General features: G+C 42.8%; 1 protein-coding gene across 2 annotated transcripts in view; it reads left to right on the forward strand.

Moving 5' to 3' along the window:
* The window catches only part of PNPLA7 (patatin like phospholipase domain containing 7), a 1,294,112-nt gene that overhangs the window by 434,175 nt on the left and 839,091 nt on the right, over positions 1 to 20,846 (forward strand). For both annotated transcript variants that reach the window (XM_069241381.1, XM_069241380.1), the window contains exon 18: positions 7,280 to 7,411. In XM_069241381.1, coding sequence (XP_069097482.1) covers positions 7,280 to 7,411 — 132 coding nt within the window. The remainder of the gene's footprint in view (positions 1 to 7,279; positions 7,412 to 20,846) is intronic.

A 20,846-nucleotide genomic window follows, 5' to 3' on the forward strand; every position in this document is an offset into this window, starting at 1 on the left:
TTATTCCGACTACTTTCTGGTGCCCAGAAAGGACATGAATCTCCGCCCTATCCTCGACCTCCGGTCCCTTAATCTCTTTCGTAGGAATTAGAAGTTCAAAATGCTCACTCTGGCTCATGTCCTATCTGCTCTGGACCCTGGATGGCACTGTTGGACTTACAGAGCACCTACTTTCATATTCCCATCTTGCCTGCCCACAGACATTACTTGTGGTTTGTGGCAGGTCACGAGCAGTTTCAGTTCACTGTGCTCCCCTTTGGTCTTACCAGTGCGCCTTGGGTGTTCATGAAAGTGATGGCGGTGGTCGCAGCTCATCTGCGCCAGCTAGGGGTTTCAGTCTTCCCCTACCTTGATGACTGGCTGTTGAAGGTGGGCTCGCCCCAGGCTGTCATTTCCCACCTCCAGACTACCGCAAACCTCCTGCAATCATTGGGGTTCACCATAAACATGCCAAAATCACACCTGACTCCCTCTCAGACGCTCCCTTTCATCGGAGCTGTTCTGGACACAGGGCAGTTTTTGACGTATCCTCCCAAGCTGCGAGTCAAGGATATTCAGGCTATGATACCTCATCCTGCTGGTCACACTTGCCAGATGTCATTTGCAGGCTCTGCAGTGGGACCTGAAGTTCCAGTGGGCACAGCATCAGGGGAATCTCTCCGACATGGCCCAGATCTCAGAGGGAACTGCGCAAGGTCTGCAGTGGTGGCTTTTGAACCACGATTGAGTCGAAGGCAGATCCCTGTCCCTTCTCCAACCAGATCTAACAGGAGTGACAGATGCGTCACTCCTGGGATTGGGTGGCCACATGGGGAGGTGGAGATCAGAGGTACCTGGTCTCTGGCAAAGTCTGGGCTCCAAATCACCTCCTGGAGGTCAGGGTGATCAGGCTTGTATTGAAAGCATTCTTTCCCTCTCTTAAAGGAAAAGTGGTGCAGGTGTTCACGGACAACACCACCGCCCTGTGGGACTGCAACAAGTAGGGTGGCGTAGGGTCGTGGTCCCCTTGTCAAAAGGCCCTGCATCTCTGGACGTGGCTGGAGCATCAGGGCATATCGCAGGTGGTTCAACATCCGGTGGGCTCTCTGGACGCCAGAGCAGACAACGTCAATGCATGGTCGATCACGAATGGCATCTCCATCCAGAGGTGGCGCAAGGTCACTTTCAGTAGTGTGGAGAGCCTTGGTTAGATCTGTTCACCTCTGCAGAGAACACACGTCAGCTGATTTGCACGTTGGAGTTTCCAAGGTGGCACTCCCTCCGCGACTCTTTGAACTTGGGCCTTATATACACCTTTTCTCCAGTATCACTTCTGCCCAGAGTTCTCAAGAAGATCAAGAACAAGTGGGCCCAAGTGATTCTTGTGGCTCCGGACTGGGCATGAAGAATATGGTATCCCGAGCTTCTGAGCATGGCCATCAATCCTCCACTCAGACTGCCTCTTCTGGAGGATCTTCTGTTGCAGCAACAGGGAACGATTCTCCACCCCAACCTGTCCAGTCTCCACCATCCTGCGTGGAAACTGGGCTGTAGCAGTTGACAGATTGAGACCTTCCGCCCGAAGTCTGTAATCCTATTTTGGCAGCCAGGCGCCCCTCTACCAAAACAGTATATGCCTGTCGCTGGAATACATTTATGGCAAGGGGTGCCAGCAAGTCTGTTGATCCCTATTCTGCACCTCTGTCTGCAGTTCTTTTGTTTATCCTCTCTTGCCCAGCAAGGCACTGCTTTAGGCACCCTTAAGGGTTATCTCTCTGCCATCTCTGCTTTCCTCAGACTCCCTGATCAGCCCTCCATATTTAAATCTCCAATTGTTGGGAGATTTCTCATAGGTCTTACCCACCTGTTTCCGCCTACCTCGTTCATAATGCCCAAGTGGTATTTGAAGTTGGTACTCACTTTCTTCATGTATGCTTCTTCTGAGTCTCTTCATAATTGTCCTCTTCAGTTTCTCACTTTAAAAACAGCTTTCCTTGTAGCCATCACCTCTGCATGTGGATTGTGTTAGCTGCAAGCTTTTTCTTTAAATCCACCCTTCATCTCAATCCATCCTCACAAAGTGGTGCTTTGTGCCAGGGCCTCTTTCCTACCTAAAGTTGTCACGCTTTTTCATAGAGGCCAATCCATCACCATGCCTACTTTTTATGCACCCCACATCCTTCTCATCAAGAGGAAAGACTCCACTGTCTGGATTCAACAATAGCGTTGGCGGTCTACCTTAATTGTACCAAAGACTTCCAGTTGGACTATAAACATTGTTCGTTATGTGGGTGTGAAGAAACAGCAGGCGGTGAAGAAAAGGACCATTTCTAGATGGGTTGTTGTCTGCATCAAAATGTGCTACACTTTGGCTAAGAAGCAACCCCCTGAGGGTTTGCATGCTCATTCTACTAGAGCAACTGCTGCAACCACTGCGTTGGCATGGGGAGTTCCATTCCTGGACATCTGCCAGGCAGCAACATGTCTCTGCATATGTTAACTAAACATTACTGCGCGTCCGCAGGGATGGCTACTTTTGCCGTTCGGTCATGCAGGACATCTTAGTACTCCAGGGATGGTATTGCTTGGGTATCTATTCTAAGGTAAGGTATCTGCAACTAGAAGTCTTTATCAGAAGGACAAGTTACTTACCTTTGGTAACAAATGATCTGGTAGAGACATATTCTAGTTGCAGATTCCTTATTGACTCACCCATACTCCCCGCTCTGCAAACTGATTTCTAAGGACAGGGACAATCCTTCACCCCCTTTAGTGCCCGAGTTCCGGTGCACCTGAATCAGTGTTCTTCATGGTTCTGTTCTGGCGTGCAAAGTCATGAAAAGAAACTTACGTTACCGCACCAGGGTGGTGCCTATATACGACCACACAGAACAGTGAGTCCCAATATCAAAGAACAAAGTTCACCTCTTTCAGTGAGGAATTATCTTACATTTCTCAGTGGAAGAAGTGATCGTGACTCCCAGTTGTTTCACCTGCTTAGTTACTTAAAGAGAATATTTGTCTTGTACTTTCCATAAAATGACAGGTATTTCATTAAATGACAGAGATTATAGGACAATTCAAGCTATATCCTGGGAGTGACATAAAGTCTGTTGCTATATTATTAACTGTATCTAACAATTTAGTAAGGTTTTGAGGTTACAATAGCCACATCAGTGTACACAAAGATTTTAGATTCTGTGTAACTGTAAGAAGCCTTCATTTGAATATAAAGGACCTCTAAGGAGCAACGAAAGGTACAGAGAGAAGTCAAATCTCTATTATTTGTTTTGGTTCGCCTCCATCCCTAAGATAACATATTTGTTTCAACAAAGCAATCAATTTGCGACTGTTCTTTGAGCGATCTTTGCATATTTTAGAAGCAGAGAGAACTCTGTTACTGAATCAGGCATCACAGAGTCTCAGACCAGGTGTTTATCTGTATTGAATGAGCATTTAAGATGTGGAGTTTATTCTGTTGGATCCTGTCCTACACTGCCTTGTGTCATAACACTGCTGGAAACCTATTTTGAAAGTTTACAGCTTGTGCCACAACATTATTAGCAACATCACCTTTGAACTACTTTCTGACCAAACTCCTACTCATGTCTGCAGTTCTTAGGAAATGTGCTAAGCTAAGTTCCCAAAAGAATTTTGCCCAAAAGCAATATTCTTAAAAAAAGATACTTGATATTTATTTTCTTGCATTTTTCTGATTCCTTAGGCCAGATATGGAGTGATACAATTCCAAAAAGCTTCAGTTCTCAGTGGAATCAGTTCATTATCTATTTATCAAACATCAGGTCCTTAATGGCCGCATCCATTCATATGAATGTATTGTTACAGTTGGAAAGATTGGAACTGCATCTGAATATACAGAGATGGAAAAGAAAATCTTAGTGCATACCCTCTTCCTAGTGAGCTGACCGAGGGAGTGCTAGGTTGACATGCCACTGCAAAATTATCATGTAATGGAAGATGGAACAAGTGTATAGAATAGTGTGCCCTGCACAAGTGGAAAGTAACATATCTGTAGCTATTTCACCAGTGCTCCAAGCTGCCTTTTTCTTGGCTCAAGATAGACAGAAAATTTTAAAGGATGCTCGAAGGCTGTTTTCAGTTTTCTTTTGAACCAATAACCGGATTACCTTTTTTTTGTTACCGATTAGGACCAGATTTTTTAAAAGGCTTCTTAATTCAAATCCCACAGCACACTCTGTTGTGCTTATGTGGCACCTCAGCTTGGTGCTCTCCTTCCAAGCGGCCCTCCATTTGTACCAATGAATCTGTGTTCAGTTAGTCTATTAAGTTTGAAGACTGTATTCCTTTTTGGTGGTTAAATCATCTAGTTGAGCCAGGTGGGTGGATGGTTCTTTTTGTGAAACATTTATCTTCAAGCATCCTTTCTGACAAACTTGTTCTACTGAACATTGCCTCTGGAATCTATATTTCAGTAAAGATACCTTTTCAGTCATTCAATTCACTGCCACATCCTTCTGAAAGTGGGAATGATTTGTGTGAACAAATTCAGAATTTAGTTTTTCTGTAATGAGAGAACTATAAACAGAGTTGACGATCTATGTAGGCTGGTCTTTTACATGCAAAGAAAAATGTTGTGATGAAACCTTTTCACATTGTTCTGCTTTTGCATTAAAATATTTTGTTCATTGGCAGGAAAGCAGCCTTCAATCAGAGTCCATTCTGCAAAAGACAGATCAGCTCCTCTCGCTCTTTGAGAGTAGAGTCTATCACTGAGGTCTGTTAAGCTACAACTTGGTTAATTATTTGATTACCAGACATTACTGTTTTAATTCTGATGCGAGTACAGAGGCTTAGATTAGTAGAACATTTCTGCTTTGATGTTGATGTTGATGTAATTATTTAACACGCTTATCTGCCTTAATCACTGTCCCTTCTTGTGAGGTTGTCGTAATCATCCAAAATGATAAGTATTGGTTAGAAGAAGTTCCTTAACTTTAGTAATGCTTTATCTTGTGGGTTCTGCTCTTCCTACAGGTTCCTCTTAGTCCCACCTACTTCACGTTTTTTGAAGGTGTTATTCTTCAGAAATACCTTTTGTGTTTACCACATGCATTTGGACCGGTCTCTGCATTTCTAATTGGACAAAAATGATGTCACCATTATGGTCTCAGATTATCAATCCTGTGGATACGGTCTGCTGCATCTTGCCAGCACAGTATGCCAAAGAGGTGAATAACTAGATAAACGTCTAGATTAAATATGTAGTCTGAAAATACTGAGATATAAAGATATTGTCATTAATTTGCTGGAAGATCAGCATTCATCAGAAAACGCATTATCAAAGGTGCACAGACTGATCTTTGTGGCTGGTCCTCACAAGACCTGCATGTTCTGCTGGGGGAATTTCCCTCCAGCTAAGTGCTTAAGATCTGTCCACAAATCCAGCTATTTTTTTCTGAGAATGTGACTTTGCCAATGTTAAAAGTAGGAACAGTATCAAAAGCCTATGAAATATGTGGCAGGGTGTATGCTTTTGCATCTGAATCAGAGGGATTCTGGACAATGTGTAATACCTGTTTAGCTCTGCCTGGTCACCTCCCCATTGCAGTCCCTTCAATTCTCATTCATTAAGAAAACCTTACATGTGCATGTACTTGCTAGTACCTTGGACTAAGTGGATTCTTGCTAACATTATTATAGTACTCCAGGGAGATGCCTCTGCCTCAATACAGTATCGAATAGACATGGAACACAGGGCCCAATTCGTCATGAAGGGTATTTCCTGGGCATAGCATTAATGCACTTGATTGCATTAAACAATCTACACCTCTCAATCAATAAGTCTCAAAAAAGGAACCTTTGTGGTTATTGAGATATTTGTGCATAGTCTGCCTTCATCACGGCGGCTGGAGGCATAGGAAATAGTCTGAAACAGTCACCTTCCTTCCTGTTTGATAAGGAAGTATTCACATGCAGGAACTGAAACTTTGTCCCTAGGGCACTTAAACTCTTCAATACTGGGACAGTATAGGAAAGCTGTCATAGTTGAATCCTCTGCTGGTAGCAATAGAATGCCTTATTTTCCCTTCAGAAGCAGTAGACAGCCTTCAATCATCTTCATATTAACAAAGATTTGGTTGAAACCACCGTCCAGGCTCAGTGTACATGCAGAGGCACCCCTAAATATTATCCATTCAAACAGAGGCAATAATCGTGGACCTTCCTGTTAACAGTAAGTTTTATCCTACAACAGCTGAAAACTGCATATGAGGGGTGATCATTGGCACATCCTTGATTTTTTGCATTGTAAAACAAAAAGATATCAGCCTTTGCACACATGTAAAAGCATTGAAGGTGAGATCTCCTGCAAAAGATAAATTAACACAGTTTACTATCCTCTTCCAGGAGTGCTAAACTTGGACCTAAAACCAGGTCCATTGCCCAATCTGTCTCTGATGCCAAAAAAAGCAGTTCTCACTTCAGGGACTGCAACTTCTTTACTTTCAACTCTCATTGAGCATATGTTTTTTGTAGAAAATGATTTTCTCACCTTTCCTTGATAATGGAAGATCCATCCTCCACAGCCATTCATGTTGAAGAATGTACCATTCTCCTGGATGCAAGTGGAGGGCTGTAGTTTAATAGTAGGGTGATATTATTTAACAGATGTGTATATTACCCACTGCAGGCAAACCAAAGCATTAAGAACAAAGATCTAATTAATTTTAGGCTAATACGGCTGTTTAGAAGTGATTTGGATATCACAATTCTAGATAAAGTGATCCATGCAGTCCCTTCCAACTCCTTATTGAAAACCTCAAAAGTGTAATTTATATGGTATCTACAACTTACAGTTCTGTTTTTTTTTTTTAAACTAACCTTTTTCCACTAATGCCATTACTGGGGCTCAGTTCGGCCATACTGTTTTACAGCAGCTTTTTATCCAGTTGTCTTTGCTGATCTTCACCAGATATGACAGTGGAATATGCTCTAAGTTTAGCTCATTTTTGGCTAACTTTAAAGACCTGACCTCTGAGCTGCTACTGACAGGAAACAGTAACTATAGTACTCAAAGCTATGTTGTTGTTGCAGGATTTAGATTGTTAGCCTGAATGTTTTTGGCATAATGTATACTGGGCAAATTAATTTTAATAGTGATGACTAAAACTTCCAAAATGGTGAACCAGCATTGCAGGTAGGCAACTTGTTTTCCTAGATGCACAGAACGTACAGAATCCAGTCAGGTATTTTGCTTGATCTTTTTGAAGTGAAATGAAATTAAGTTTATTTGTTTTCACACCTTGTTTCAATACTGCAGGATAATGAGAGAAAAACCAAGTGTTGTCCTCGGCGTGGCTCACACAGTGGTTAAGAGAATGTCTTCATTCGTGAGGCAGATTGACTTCGCTCTGGATTGGATGGAAGTGGAGGCAGGTCGTGCAGTTTACAGGTGAGAACTGACTCTTAGGACCGCAGAAATTCAGATTTGTATTGTTATGGAATGCAGTACCTCCTGTACAGGAAATGTTTATCTAAAGTCTAATCGTGGCCTTTCCAGCATGTTGCAAAGAGTTTTATATGTGCTTGCCATTTCAAGTTTCCACGGTGGCTATAAACATTTAAGGATATTGTAGTTCTACATCCCAGACCCTTTACCTCTAGATTTCTGGAAGGCTTGTTACCTCATTGAGATGGAAAGGGAAGGAGTGATTAGAGAATTTCACTACAGGAAAGGAAAAAAAACGAAAAATGCAAGCCTACACCTCTGATCGAGTCGACGCCCAACACCATCGGATCCGAGAAAAATATGTTACTGCTTCGGAGCCGAAACCTCGGCTACCAGTTTCGGACCCAAAACATCTCGGTCCAACTTCGTAGCCTTAAAAAAACCATCTTACTCAGAGGAAATAGAGCTTTATACTCGAATGAAGCATGTGCCCAAGACATTTACGGAACATTCCTCCAAAAGCACAAAACATGCCCCAGCACATCAAATGGAGGAATCAGACATTTAAACCATTTTGCAGATTATGGACAGCAAACGAAGGAGAATTCAATTCCAGAAAGAGGTTGGAAAAATTATTACTTCTCCGCCTCCACAGACTAAAAGGAATTTGGCATTCCAGGAGATTCTGGATACTGCCCCTCCACTGGCAAAAATATTCAAGCAAAAAGAAAAAAATAAATCTGTTGAGCTTTCTCCACCACATTCATCGCAAATTTCCTTTTCACCACAACCTGACACTCCACCACCTTCACCATCACACTCTCACACTTCCTCACAAGAAGGGGAATGGGGTGATTCTAGTTACACCATAGATCCATGGGATATGTTCGATTCAGATCCTATCCTAACTAACGATTCTGATTTGTATCCCAACAGACCATCTCCACCTGAGGATAGTACAGCTTACAACCAAATAATCTCCAGAGCAGCTACATACCATGGAGTACAAATGCATGCAGAACCTTTAGAGGAGGACTTTCTTTTCAATACCCTGTCCCCAACTCATAGGCAATACCAGTGTCTACCAATGCTTCCTGGTATGCTCAAACATGCAGGCGAAAGTTTTAAAGAACCGATTAAAACTAGGGTTCTAACACCAAGAATTGACAAAAATATAAGCCTGCACCAGCAGACCCAATTTGCATCTCACAGCAATTACCTCCAGATTCTATTGTGGTCAGTACAGCCAGGAAGTGTGCAAATAGTCAGTCTTCTGGGGACCCCCCCCCCCCCCCACCAAACAAGCAAAGCCATAAATTTGATGCAGAAGGGAAAAGGGTGGCAACACAAGTAGCCAACCAGTGGCGTATTGCCAATTCCCAGGCCCTCTTAGCAAGATACGACAGGGCACATTGGGATGAGATGCAAGAATTCTTGCAATATCTCCCCAAATAACACCAAAAAAGGGTGCAGCAAATTGTAGAGGAAGGTCAGGCCATCACAAATAATCAAATTAGGTCTGCCCTAGATACAGCTGACAGTGCAGCTAGAAGAATTAGTACCAACATTACTATTAGGCAACCTGCATGGTTGAGGTCCTCTGGATTCAAACCAGAGATACAGCAGATGGTCCTTAATATGCCATTTAATAAACTACAGCCTTTTGGACCAGAGGTGGATACAACCATAGAAAAACTCAAACAGATTCTGACACAGCAAAATCCATGGGAGCTCTTTATACCACACCATTTCAGGGTTCCTTTCAAAAACCACAATTTAGGGGAGGATTTAAAACCCAAAGTACAGAGGCTTCCACCTCCCATTCAAAGCAAGGCTAGCAGTATTGCGCAAGGGGGTCATTCAGAGGCTCTTACAGAGGACAAAATTTCAGGTCCAGAGGTAAATTCCTTGCCTCAAAGAGTGCTTCAACATCCACAAAACAATGACTTCCCAAACTTTCCACAGCACCATACATCTCCTGTGGGAGGAAGACTGCAACAATTCCATTATCACTGGCAAAAAATTACTACAGATCAATGGGTTGTGTACTCAACTATCCGCAATGGTTATTGCCTGGAGCTCATCTCTACTCCACCAAACATTCCACCTCTCCAGAACACACTATTATACTAAAACAAGAGGTACAATCTCTGCTACTCAAGGAGGCAATAGAAATAGCTCCCATCTCACAGCAAGGAACAGGAATATATTCCCTACACTTCCTTATACCAAAAAAGGATGGTACTCTCAGACCCATTCTCTAGCTCAGGCCTCTAAATCTATATATCCTGTCAGAGCATTTTCACATGGTCACTCTTGCTACAAAAACAAGACTACATGACAGCATTAGACTTAAAGGACGCTTACTTCCGCATTCCTATACACCCAGCTCACTGCAAGTATCTAAGGTTCGTAATAGCAGGCAAGCACTTATCAATTCAAGGTACTACCCTTTGGAGTAACAGCACCAAGAGTGTTCACAAAATGTCTAGCTGTAGTCACAGCGTACCTCATAAGGCAACACATACATGTCTTCTCTTACCTAGACGACTGGTTATTAAAATCCAGCATTATTCCAAACTGCCAACAACACACACAATACGCAGTAGATATCCTACACAAATTAGGGTTCACAACCAATTACCAGATATCTCACCTTCAGCCAGCGCAAATTCAACCTTATTAGGAGCAATTCTGAAAACTCAGTCAGCATTAACCTACTCAAATCCACAACGGATACCAGCGTTTCACTCCCTCATATCCCAATTATAGGCCAATCACACTTACACAGTAAGATTTCTCATGAAACTATTAGGAATGATGGCATCATGCATAGCAATAGTGCCAAATGCACGTCTAAACATAAGACCACTGCAACAGCGCCTCTCGCGACAATGGTCTCAGGCACAGGATCAACTACAGGATCTAGTGTTGTTAGACCGCCAAACTTACAAACTTCTGCAATGGTGGAATCACAACAACTTAGTAAAAGGGCTACCATTTCAGGACCCTGTGCCACAGACCGTAATTACAACAGATGCGTCCATGACAGGTTGGGGAGCCCATCTTAACAATCTGACAATACAAGGGGAATGGGACTCAATCCAGCAAACTTACCACATGAACCACTTGGAATTACTAGCAGTATTCTTAGCCATCAAACCATTCCAACCACAGATCATACACAAAATAGTCTTAATAAGGACAGACAACATGACAACAATGTATTATCTGAAAAAACGGGGGGGACACACTCATCCCAGTTGTCCTTTCTAATACAAGCAATATGGAAATGGGCAATTCACAATCACATTCACCTGCTAGCGGAATACATCCCAAGGATTCACAGCCACCTAGCAACCCTTCTGAGCAGGATGCAGCAACAAATACATGAATGAGAGATTCACCCACAAGTAATTCAATATAACTTTCAGATGTGGGGAACACCAAACATAGACCTTTTCACAACAAGCGAAAACGCAAAATGCCAAAACTTCGCATCCAGACAACCACATCCCCTATCCAAGGGCAATGCTATATGTATCAATTGGTCAGGGATATTTGCTTACGCTTTTCCCCCTCTCCCACTCATTCCATTTCTAGTCAACAAATTGCATGAACACACACTCAATAGGATACTCATAGTTCCCACGTGGGCACGTCAACACTGGTACACAACACTGTTGGATCTGTCAGTAGTACCACATCACAAGCTTCCAAACAGACCAGACCTGTTGGCACAAAACAAAGGGCAGATCAGTCACCCAAATCCCAACACACTCAATCTGGCGATTTGGCTCCTGAGGTCATAGAATTTGGGTATTTACAACTACCATCAGAATGTATGGAAGTGATTAAGCAAGCAAGAAAACCCACTACTAGACAGTGCTACACTAACAAATGGAAAAGATTTGTATATTTCTGTCAATCTAAACAGATTGCCCCTCTTACAGCATCAGTACAAGATATTGTATGCTATTTATTTCATTTACAAAAATCAAATTTAGCATTCTCTTCCATAAAAATACATCTTACTTCAATTTCTGCATATTTGCAAAATGTAGAGCACAGCTCTTTATTTAAAGTTCCCGTTATCAAAGCCTTCATGGAAGGCTTAAAACGCATCATTCCACCCTGAACACCTCCAGTTCCTTCTTGGAATTTAAACATAGTGCTTACCAGACTTATGGGCCCACCATTTGAACCTATGCACTCATGTCAAATGCAGTTCTTAACATGGAAGGTTGCCTTCCTTTTCGCAATTACATTATTGCAAAGAGTCAGTGAAATTCAAGCTTTCACTATTGAGGAACCATTCATACAAGTACACAAACATAAAGTTGTACTACGAACTAACCCGAAATTTCTACCAAAAGTGCTATCACCTTTTCATATTAATCAAACGGTGGAACTACCAGTCTTCTTCCCCCAGCCAGATTCTGTGGCAGAAAGAGCACTACATACATTAGACATTAAAAGAGCACTAATCTACTTTATAGATGGAACAAAACCAAAACTAAACAGCTATTTGTAGCCTTTCAAAAACCTCATACTGGTAACCCCATTTCAACACAAGGATTAGCAAGATGGATAGTAAGATGCATCCAAACATGCCACGTTAAAGCCAAAAGACAACTCTTAGTTACTCCTAAAGCACATTCCACAAGGAAAAAAGGTGCTACAATGGCTTTTTTGGGACACATACCAATGGCTGAAATATGTAAAGCAGCTACTTGGTCGACACCACATACATTTAGTAACCACTGTTGTGTAGATGTTTTAGCAATACAGCAAGCGACAGTAGGTCAAGCTGTACTTAGAACATTATTTCAAACAACTTCAACTCCTACAGGCTAACCACCGCTTTTATGGGAGGACAAACTGCTTTGCAGTCTATGCACAACATGTGTATCTGCAGCTACAAATGCCATCGAACGGAAAATGTCACTTACCCAGTGTACATCTGTTTGTGGCATGTTCCGCTGCAGATTCACATGCACCCTCCCCGGCAGCCTGTAGTCGTTTAAGTTAACAACATTTGTACATTAGTAGATATACATATATTTAACATTCCATTAGCATGGACATCTCTTTTCTTTATACTCTATCACTCCTACCTTACCCTCTGCGGGAAAACAATCTAACATGGAGTCGATGCCCATGCGCAATGGAGCCGAAGAGGAGGAGTCACTCGATCCTGTGACGCGAAAACACTTCTTCGAAGAAAAACAACTTGTAACACTGCGAGCCCAACACTAGATGGTAGATGTATATGCACAGCATGTGAATCTGCAGTGGAACATGCCATGAACAGATGTACACTTGGTAAGTGACATTTTCCATACATATATTTATTTTGAAAAAACAGAGGTTAAACTGACGTTATAGTTATGTTCACGTTTCAACCACAGAAAACCATAGAAATTCAGCACTTATAGTTCTATTTTTTCAGCGTGAATCTTTTCTGGATTCACATGCTGTGTATTATTCTGCCATCTAGTGGTTGGGTCCAGAATTTCTACTATTTGACCAATTTTTTTAGTCAGTATTCATTTATATTTTTGTTAGTGGGTGTTGACGGAACCTCCATTTGATGTCTCCTTCTGATCTCGTACTTCCTCTGGATGTTTCCATCCTAGGTCGTCATCTTCAGATTATTTTTTTTTCCCCCGCTGGGTCTGTGTGTTTTGCATAGATGTCTATAACTCAAGGAAGAACTTAGTTTTCGCTAAACATTTTCAGATATTCTTATATCAAACCTTGAGAACATTATCGACAGAGAGCGGATGACAGACAAAGTAAGAGCGAACGCAAATTTTTCCAAACTTTGTCTGAGTGCAGAGAATGCCCGGACGGGGGTCTGTCCATGTGGTGTGATTGAAAAAAACACCATTCCAATTCCGCAGGAATTACTATCACAAATATGCTCTGATGGACAAGCATCCGGTGTGTTATCTCTGCCTTCCACTCGACCACCCGAGTGAAGATTGTAGTGCTTGCGTCGAGGTTGTCCAAAGATGCTGAGGGTGAGAGCGAAACAAAGAATGGTCCATCACTCATTGCAAGTCCAAAAATCTACACCGTCCCTTAAAGATCTGTGACATTTCAGTGACGACGAGGGAAATGTTGCTAAAGGAGCGGAAGGAGAAACTTCGGAGGGTCATCCGGAGATCATAGAAGTTGAGGAAGAAGCACAGAAGGAGAGCCAAAAGGAGAGAAAAGAGTCAGCAGCCTCTGCTAGCGCACCTGAGACGAAGAAATCAGACTCGCTGGTACAAAATGGATTCTCGGCGTTGAAACATTTGCCGCTTGGGGGCATGCCCATGAAAGGGAGTCCAACGGAGCCCTCAAGTGTGTCTCCAGTGAAGAGACAATTCAATGAAAGCATGCTTCGTCAAAAGATAGAAAGGCAAAGGACACTTTGTTGTCGAAAGACTTTGAACCACAGATAGTTCGCCAAAGCTCCCAGTCCAAGCAATTGGCCAAGGAGATCTCATCATCAAAGAGGAAACACTCAACGAGAAATCCCAAAGAGCAGGCCCTTGAAATCAGAGAGAAATGGGCTCAAGGCTGAAATGGGCACATTGATACAAAAGAAAAAGGAGTTTGACCAAAGTCTAAAAGGGTTCAGAACCCAACAGAAGTCTTCAATGATGGAGATCTTGGAGGCAGAAGTTGAGGAAATTCAACCTTCTCTCACACCGGAGCCTCAAGAAGAAGAAGAGGAACTCTTTAATGAGGAAGAGGAGGAACAAGCAATGCATCAACCTTAAGAGAAAGGTGAATGTAGGAAACAGTAATACCTTTCCCCCCCACACACACAAACACTTGTTCCCCAATATTTGATGCTAACTTGACTACGTGTGTGCTGGGATCCTACTAACCAGGCCCCAGCACCTGTATTCTTTCCCTAAACTGTACCAGACAAGTCTCTGACCCCATGGGGGGAGAGCCTTTCTGCTCTTCGGGGTCAGGAACAAAGCCTGCTGTGGAGGTGCTTCACACCTCCCCCCTGCAGGAAGTGCAACACTTTCCGGTGTGCCTCAAAGGCTCAGGCCTCCTGTCACACTGTCCCAGGGCACTCCAGCTAGTGAGCTAGTGGAGATGCCTGCCCCCTGCACCAAGCCCCACTTTTGGTGGCAGGTCTGGCTGGAAAATTAGGAAAAAGTAGTGACCACTACAGCTAGGACCACCCCTAAGGTGTCCCGAGCAGAAGTGACCCCCTCCTTGCAGAATCCCCCATCTTGTTTTGGTGGAGACGGACCAATAGAGACAGAATTGTGCCCCCTCCCCAAAGTGAGTGGGCACAGGAAGGGGTGTAGCCACCCTCAGGGGAAGGTAGCCATTGACTACTCTGACCTCTGTAACACCCCTTAATCAAGTATTTAGGGACACCCTTCATCCTTGCTCTTCAGATTCCTGGCAAAATCAAGAAAGAAGGTCTGAAGAGCCGATGCCAGCAGTGAAGACTCCAGATGACAACTGACTTGGCCCCACCCCTACTGGTCTGTCTGCAGCTTCAAGATTCCTGCTACAAAAAGGCAATGCATCCTGCACGACCAGCAACCTCATTAAGCCCCCAGAGGACTGCCTGCCCAGCAGAGGACCAAGAACTCCCAAGGACAGCAGCTCTGCCCAAAAGAAACTCTCCAAAAGGACTCCAGAACTGCCCCAGATCCACAAGCCCTATCCACTCTGCACCCAACACCCAAGGGCCGTTTCTAGGTGTCCCACCTGTTAATAGAAGGTCCCCAGGTGAATCAGACCTCGGAATCCTGAGGTGACCACTCCTGGCCAACACGACGACGCCTGCAGCCTAAATGCAGGGACCACTGACAACGACCAGATCCGATGAAGATTCCCTACGCCCAAAGTTACCCCTGCACCTGCAGCCACCTAGCCTTAGGGAATCTGACCACAGTCCAGCAACTTCCAGCGGGCGCCTCTCTAGCTTGTCCATCCTTTGGTTTTTTCGCAACCGACCCCCTGGACCCAGCCTGCAGCATCTTTGTGATCCCTAGGGTTCTCCCTTTGGAAAGCATTGTGCGCCCAATGCTGTGTTTGTACCTTGCACCCGGCTGCCCCTGTGCTGCTGAGGCTGTGAGTTTGATGCTGACCTGTTTAAAAAAAAAAACCCTGGTTGGTACTTGCCTGCAACCTCTTTTCTTCTAGTGCCCCCAGTCCTCATAGGATTCCATTGAAAACCCAACACCAAATTTTACCTCTGCACCGGCTGGCCCTGTGTTCCTGGTGTTGCACCTTTGGGGTCAAATTGAACTTTGACTGGTGGGCATCCTAACCCCTGAAGACTGGTATCGTAAGTCAAGTACTTACCTGTGCTAACACTTTTCCTCCCCTAGGTCTGCATTGGTTGCTATAAGAAATTGCACAAAGTGTCAACATTTAAAATTGAAATGTGTTATTACATGTAAACTGTTTTACATTTGATACAAATGCTTGATAACCTACTTACAACTGTACTTACCTGCAACAAAGAACTTTTACTTCTACTAATAAAGTAAAAAATATATAGTTTTTACTATATTAAAACATTGGCCTGGAGTTAGTTTTTGAGTGTGTACCTCATTTCTTGCCTGTGTGTACAACAAAAGCTTTGCACTACCCTCAGATAAGCCTAACTGCTCGATCACACTATCACAAAAGAGAGCATTAGTATTATCTCCTTTAGCCTCTGTGGTACTCCAGGACCCTGTGTCCACTATACCTAATTTTGGTGTAGTATATACAGAGCCAGCACATTACAATTAATATATGGAAACCCATTGGGAAGATTTAGTGGGGGATTTGCTGGAGGAGGAAGTAGAAACTTATCCATTAAAACCCTTACCCCCAGATGATATTGGGATGTATAACATCATTAAAAATGCAGCAGACCAATGTAATGTACAACTGGAGGAGGATAAACCCCAGTCATGTTTCCTTTTAAGAGACACAGCTGCCAAGCCAGGCAAGAAACCAGTACCTGCCCATGCTACCAAGTATTCTCGATCAAGGCAGGGGAGCCATTAAAAACAAATTAGCCACCTGCAGAGCAGTCACACTGAGGGCTGAGGAAAAAAATACAAGTTTTCTTCTAGAGACATTCTACATTAAAGGTACTGTTCTGGCTGATTCAATGATAACTTCCACAGTAAGGAAGAGGGCGAACATCCCCTCAACATTAGGCTCCCCCCAGATAAAGAAAGTAAGAGGATGGAACTCATGGGCTGTAGGATGGAGCGGAGTGCGGCAAACCAATGGCACATTGCAAATTTCAATGCTTCGCCTAACAGCATTGGGAGAAGATATGAGAATTATTGAAACATCTCCCAGAACAGTATAAAAAGAGGGCAGAACATCTGGGAGAGAGTGGGAAAAAAATAGCAAACACTTCCTTAAATTCCGCACTGGATGCGGTGGACACGTCTAGTCGCCAGTTGATGATGGGGATTACTCAAAGGCGTCACTTGTGGCTGAGAATTTCTGGTTTTAAGCCCAAAGTACAAGCAAATATAATAAACACTCCTTTTAGCGGACAACAATTGTTCAGGAACTTGATTGATGAAAGCCTCAACCAGCTAAAAAAGGATAATGAATCAGCTAAGTCCCTGGGCACATTGCAGTTTTGTGAAGTAATTTGAAGGGGGTCTTTTGCTGCAAGAAGACCAACCTCTTGAGGTACATTCATGTCAGGGAGTTCTCATCAAGGCTTCCAGGTTGTTACTCAGACCTCTGCATCACATCAAAGCTGGCAGTACCATCAACAAGGAAGAAATTCCATTTGAGGAAGAGCTAGAGAATAAGGACAACCAGCTAGAGGAGGTACAACTCCTGCTAATAAATGACTACATTGCATCAACAACAACATTACAAATACCATCAATGATAGGAAAGAGCAAACAATCAAAATACCATCACAACACACCAGTAGGTGGAAGATTACAAAACTTTTTTTCCAGGAGTGCAGGGAGATAACTTCAGACAAGTGGGTCCTAAACATAATATAGTGCAGGTATTGCATAGAACTAGACCGATTCCTGCCAAAAAGAGGTCCAAAGAAAAAAGATCCATTCAATGGAAAAAACAGATTGACTTCTCAGGGAGGTCAGAGAGTTTCTAAACAAGCAAGCAATGGAAGAGGTCCCAAATCAAGAATTCAGTAAGGGAAATTACTCAGCATATTTCCTAATACCAAAGGTAGACGGATCCCTGCGTCCAGTCCTAGATCTCAGGTTCATCAACAAGTTTATAAAGACACAAAAGTTCAAACTGAGCACTATACAGGAAATTATTTCACAATTGTAAAAATTCGATTATATGGCAACTATAGACTTAAAGGATGCATGCTTGCACATACCAATCAATGCAAAGCACAAAACGTACCTAAGGTTTGTGGTTAACAGAAATCATTATCAATTAAAGGTGCTAGCCTTTGGGGAAAAAGTCAGCACCAAGAGTATCCACAAAGTGCCTAGCTGCAGTGGCACCACATCTCAGAGAAAAGGGTATACATATATATCCATACCTCGATAATTGGTTAGTAAGAGCATATTCTTACCAAAAATGCAACAGGACATTCTAATGGTGATGAAGACACTGTACATTCTAGGTTTTTCATTAAACATAGAGAAGTCATTGCTAGAACAGAAGAAGATTTTCTTGGGTGCAAGATTGAATTTGAATCAGGAGAAGGCGTTCCCTAACCAGAAGAGGACTCAGTCTCTTCTGGAGGAGATTCTCCATTACCGGAAGGGGCAAGCTCTGACCGTGAGAACTGTGGGGAAATTATTGGGAAAGATGACATCATGCATTCCCTTGATCCCATATGCGAGATTTCATATGAGACCAAAAGGAGTGGCTTCAAAATCAACGGTCTCAAGTGACAGGAAGTTTGGAAGATCTATTGGTTGTCACACAGACGGTTCAGGAGGAGATTGTGTGGTTCAACAAAGAAAACATTTCATGAGGAAGGCCAGTTCTGCAACCAACACTTTCAGTAACGATACTACAGATCCCTCACAAAGAGGATGGGGAGCTCAAATAGGCTCTCAGAAAATACGAGGAATCAGGAGGAATCAGGATGTTGTACAACACCCTGGAGTTAGAATGTTTCTTTAGCACTGAAAGCTTCCCAGAAACGCCTTCAAGGAAAGACAGTATTAGCTCAAACAGGCAATACAACAACTTTGTTTTACATCAACAAACAAGGGGGTACTCAATCTTCACCCCTCTCGAGGATAGCTCAGCAACCCTGGAATTGGGCAATTCAGAGGAACATGGAGATTCATGCGATACATCTGCCAGTGAAAGATAATTGAGAGGCAGACAGACTGAGGAGGCCACATGCTCCCACAAATGGGAGCTCAATCAGAAAGTGGTGCAAAAGATTTTCCAAAAGTGGAGTGCACCAACAATAGATCTGTTTGCAACTCTCTGGAACGCAGAATGCCAAAACTTTGCCTTCAGTCAGCAACGCTCGCAGTCGCTTTGGAATATCCTTTCAACGAACTGGTCAGGGACATTTGCATACACTTTTCCCCCAGTTCCACTGTTACACAGGGTCATCAACAAATGTCACATGACCTTGATTTTAATTGCTCCGCAATGGGCAACATAAACTTGGTACTCAGAGATAGTACCAATAGAGCAAGGAACTTTTCATACACTTCCAAAATGACAGGATCTGCTGTCAATGGAAAACGGAAAGGTACTTCACCCAGAACCAGAATACTTCAAACGAACAGTGTGGCTCCTGAAGACTTAAAATTGGGACACAATAAGTTAACAGAAAATACAATGGCGGTATTAAGGGAAGCTAGAAAACCAATAACTAGGAAATGTTATATGGTAAAACAGAAAAGATTTTCACTTTGGTGTGTGGAAAATAAGTTGAACACAAGGGATCACTGCGGGAAAGGACAGTGTTCAAATATTTAATCCACCATTCACAAGAGGGCCTTACATATGCATCCTTAAAGGTTCATCCGGCTGAAATAGTGGCCCATACAAGAGGTCAAATGGGAAGTTGTTTCTCTACAGCACCAGTGCTAAAAAGGTTCTTAGAAGACGCAAAAAGGATAGCACCACCAAGAAGTGTACCAGCACCCACGCTGAACCTAAATTTAGTTCTTGGCCAACCCATGAAGGAACCCTTTGAGCCATTACACAAAGCTACTTTACAGATGCTAACTCTAAAGACCGCTTTCTTAGTAGCTATTATTTCCCTTCGCCTGGTTTCAGGCATTCACAATTCAGGAACCCTATTTTCAAATTCACAAGGACAGAATTGTCATGAGAACAGATCCACAATTCATACCAAAGGGGGTTTCACAATTTCACATTCACCGACAATTCAAGTTCCAAGTGTTTTATAAAAATCCAAAGACACACACTGAAAGAACTTTGTACACATTGGATGTAAGATGCTCTGTTATGTATTACATTGTAAAGACAAAACCTTTCAGGAAAACTCAGCAATTATTTGTATCTTTCTCAAAGAGCTGCTTGGGGAAACCCGTTACAAAGATCTCAGTTGCAAGATGGAGTGCACAAATAATTGTTATGGCCCACCAAGGCAGGTGGAGAATTAACAATAACACCTGGAGCACACTCAACAAGCAAAAAGGGTGCAACCTTTGCTTTTATGTCAAATACTCCATTACAAGAAATCTACATGGCAGGAACGTGGTCATCATTTCACACGTCTACAAAACATTATTGCATTGACATTCAGTTGAACAAAGAAGCTTGGGTTTGGTCAAAGGGTGCTAAAGCATCTATTTACAAGTCAATGCCCATCTTCAACTTCCACCACAGTAGTTAAAACTGCTTTAAAATCAAAGCACAGCATGTGAATCCAGAAATGATTCACACTGCAAAATGAGTTTCTTACCTGTAGCTGAAGTTTTGCAGTTTGAAGAATTTTCTGGATTCACCTGCACCCCACCACCTCTGCCAAGAAGATGGTACGAAGAAAAAAGAATCTGAAGATGGTGACCTAAGGTGGGAACATCTGGAGGAAGTATGATGACATCACAAGGAGACAACAAGTGGAAAATCCGTCGACACCCATCAACAAAGGTAGAAAAATAAGTCTGACCAAAAGCATTTGTTGAAATACTAGAAATTCCAGACCCAACCACTAGATGGTGGAATAATGCACACCATGTGAATCCAGAATTTTTTTCAAGCCGCAACACTTACACCTACAGGTGAGAAACTTTGTTATACTTATGTTAAGAAACTATAACTGTGGCCTAAGATTACCTAACGGCATGAGTTATAGTTATACTTATCTGAAGAAACTAAGTTTAACTGTGGTTTTGTGTCGGTAAAACGTGAACCTAACGTAACATCCCTGTAACCTTTGTTTTTTTCCAGTCAATTTCTGTTTTTATTAACATAAAGAAATATATAATTACTTTACGTTAATGCACCC

The sequence above is a fragment of the Pleurodeles waltl genome, chromosome 6 (assembly GCF_031143425.1).
Source record: "Pleurodeles waltl isolate 20211129_DDA chromosome 6, aPleWal1.hap1.20221129, whole genome shotgun sequence".
Lineage (NCBI taxonomy): Eukaryota > Metazoa > Chordata > Amphibia > Caudata > Salamandridae > Pleurodeles > Pleurodeles waltl.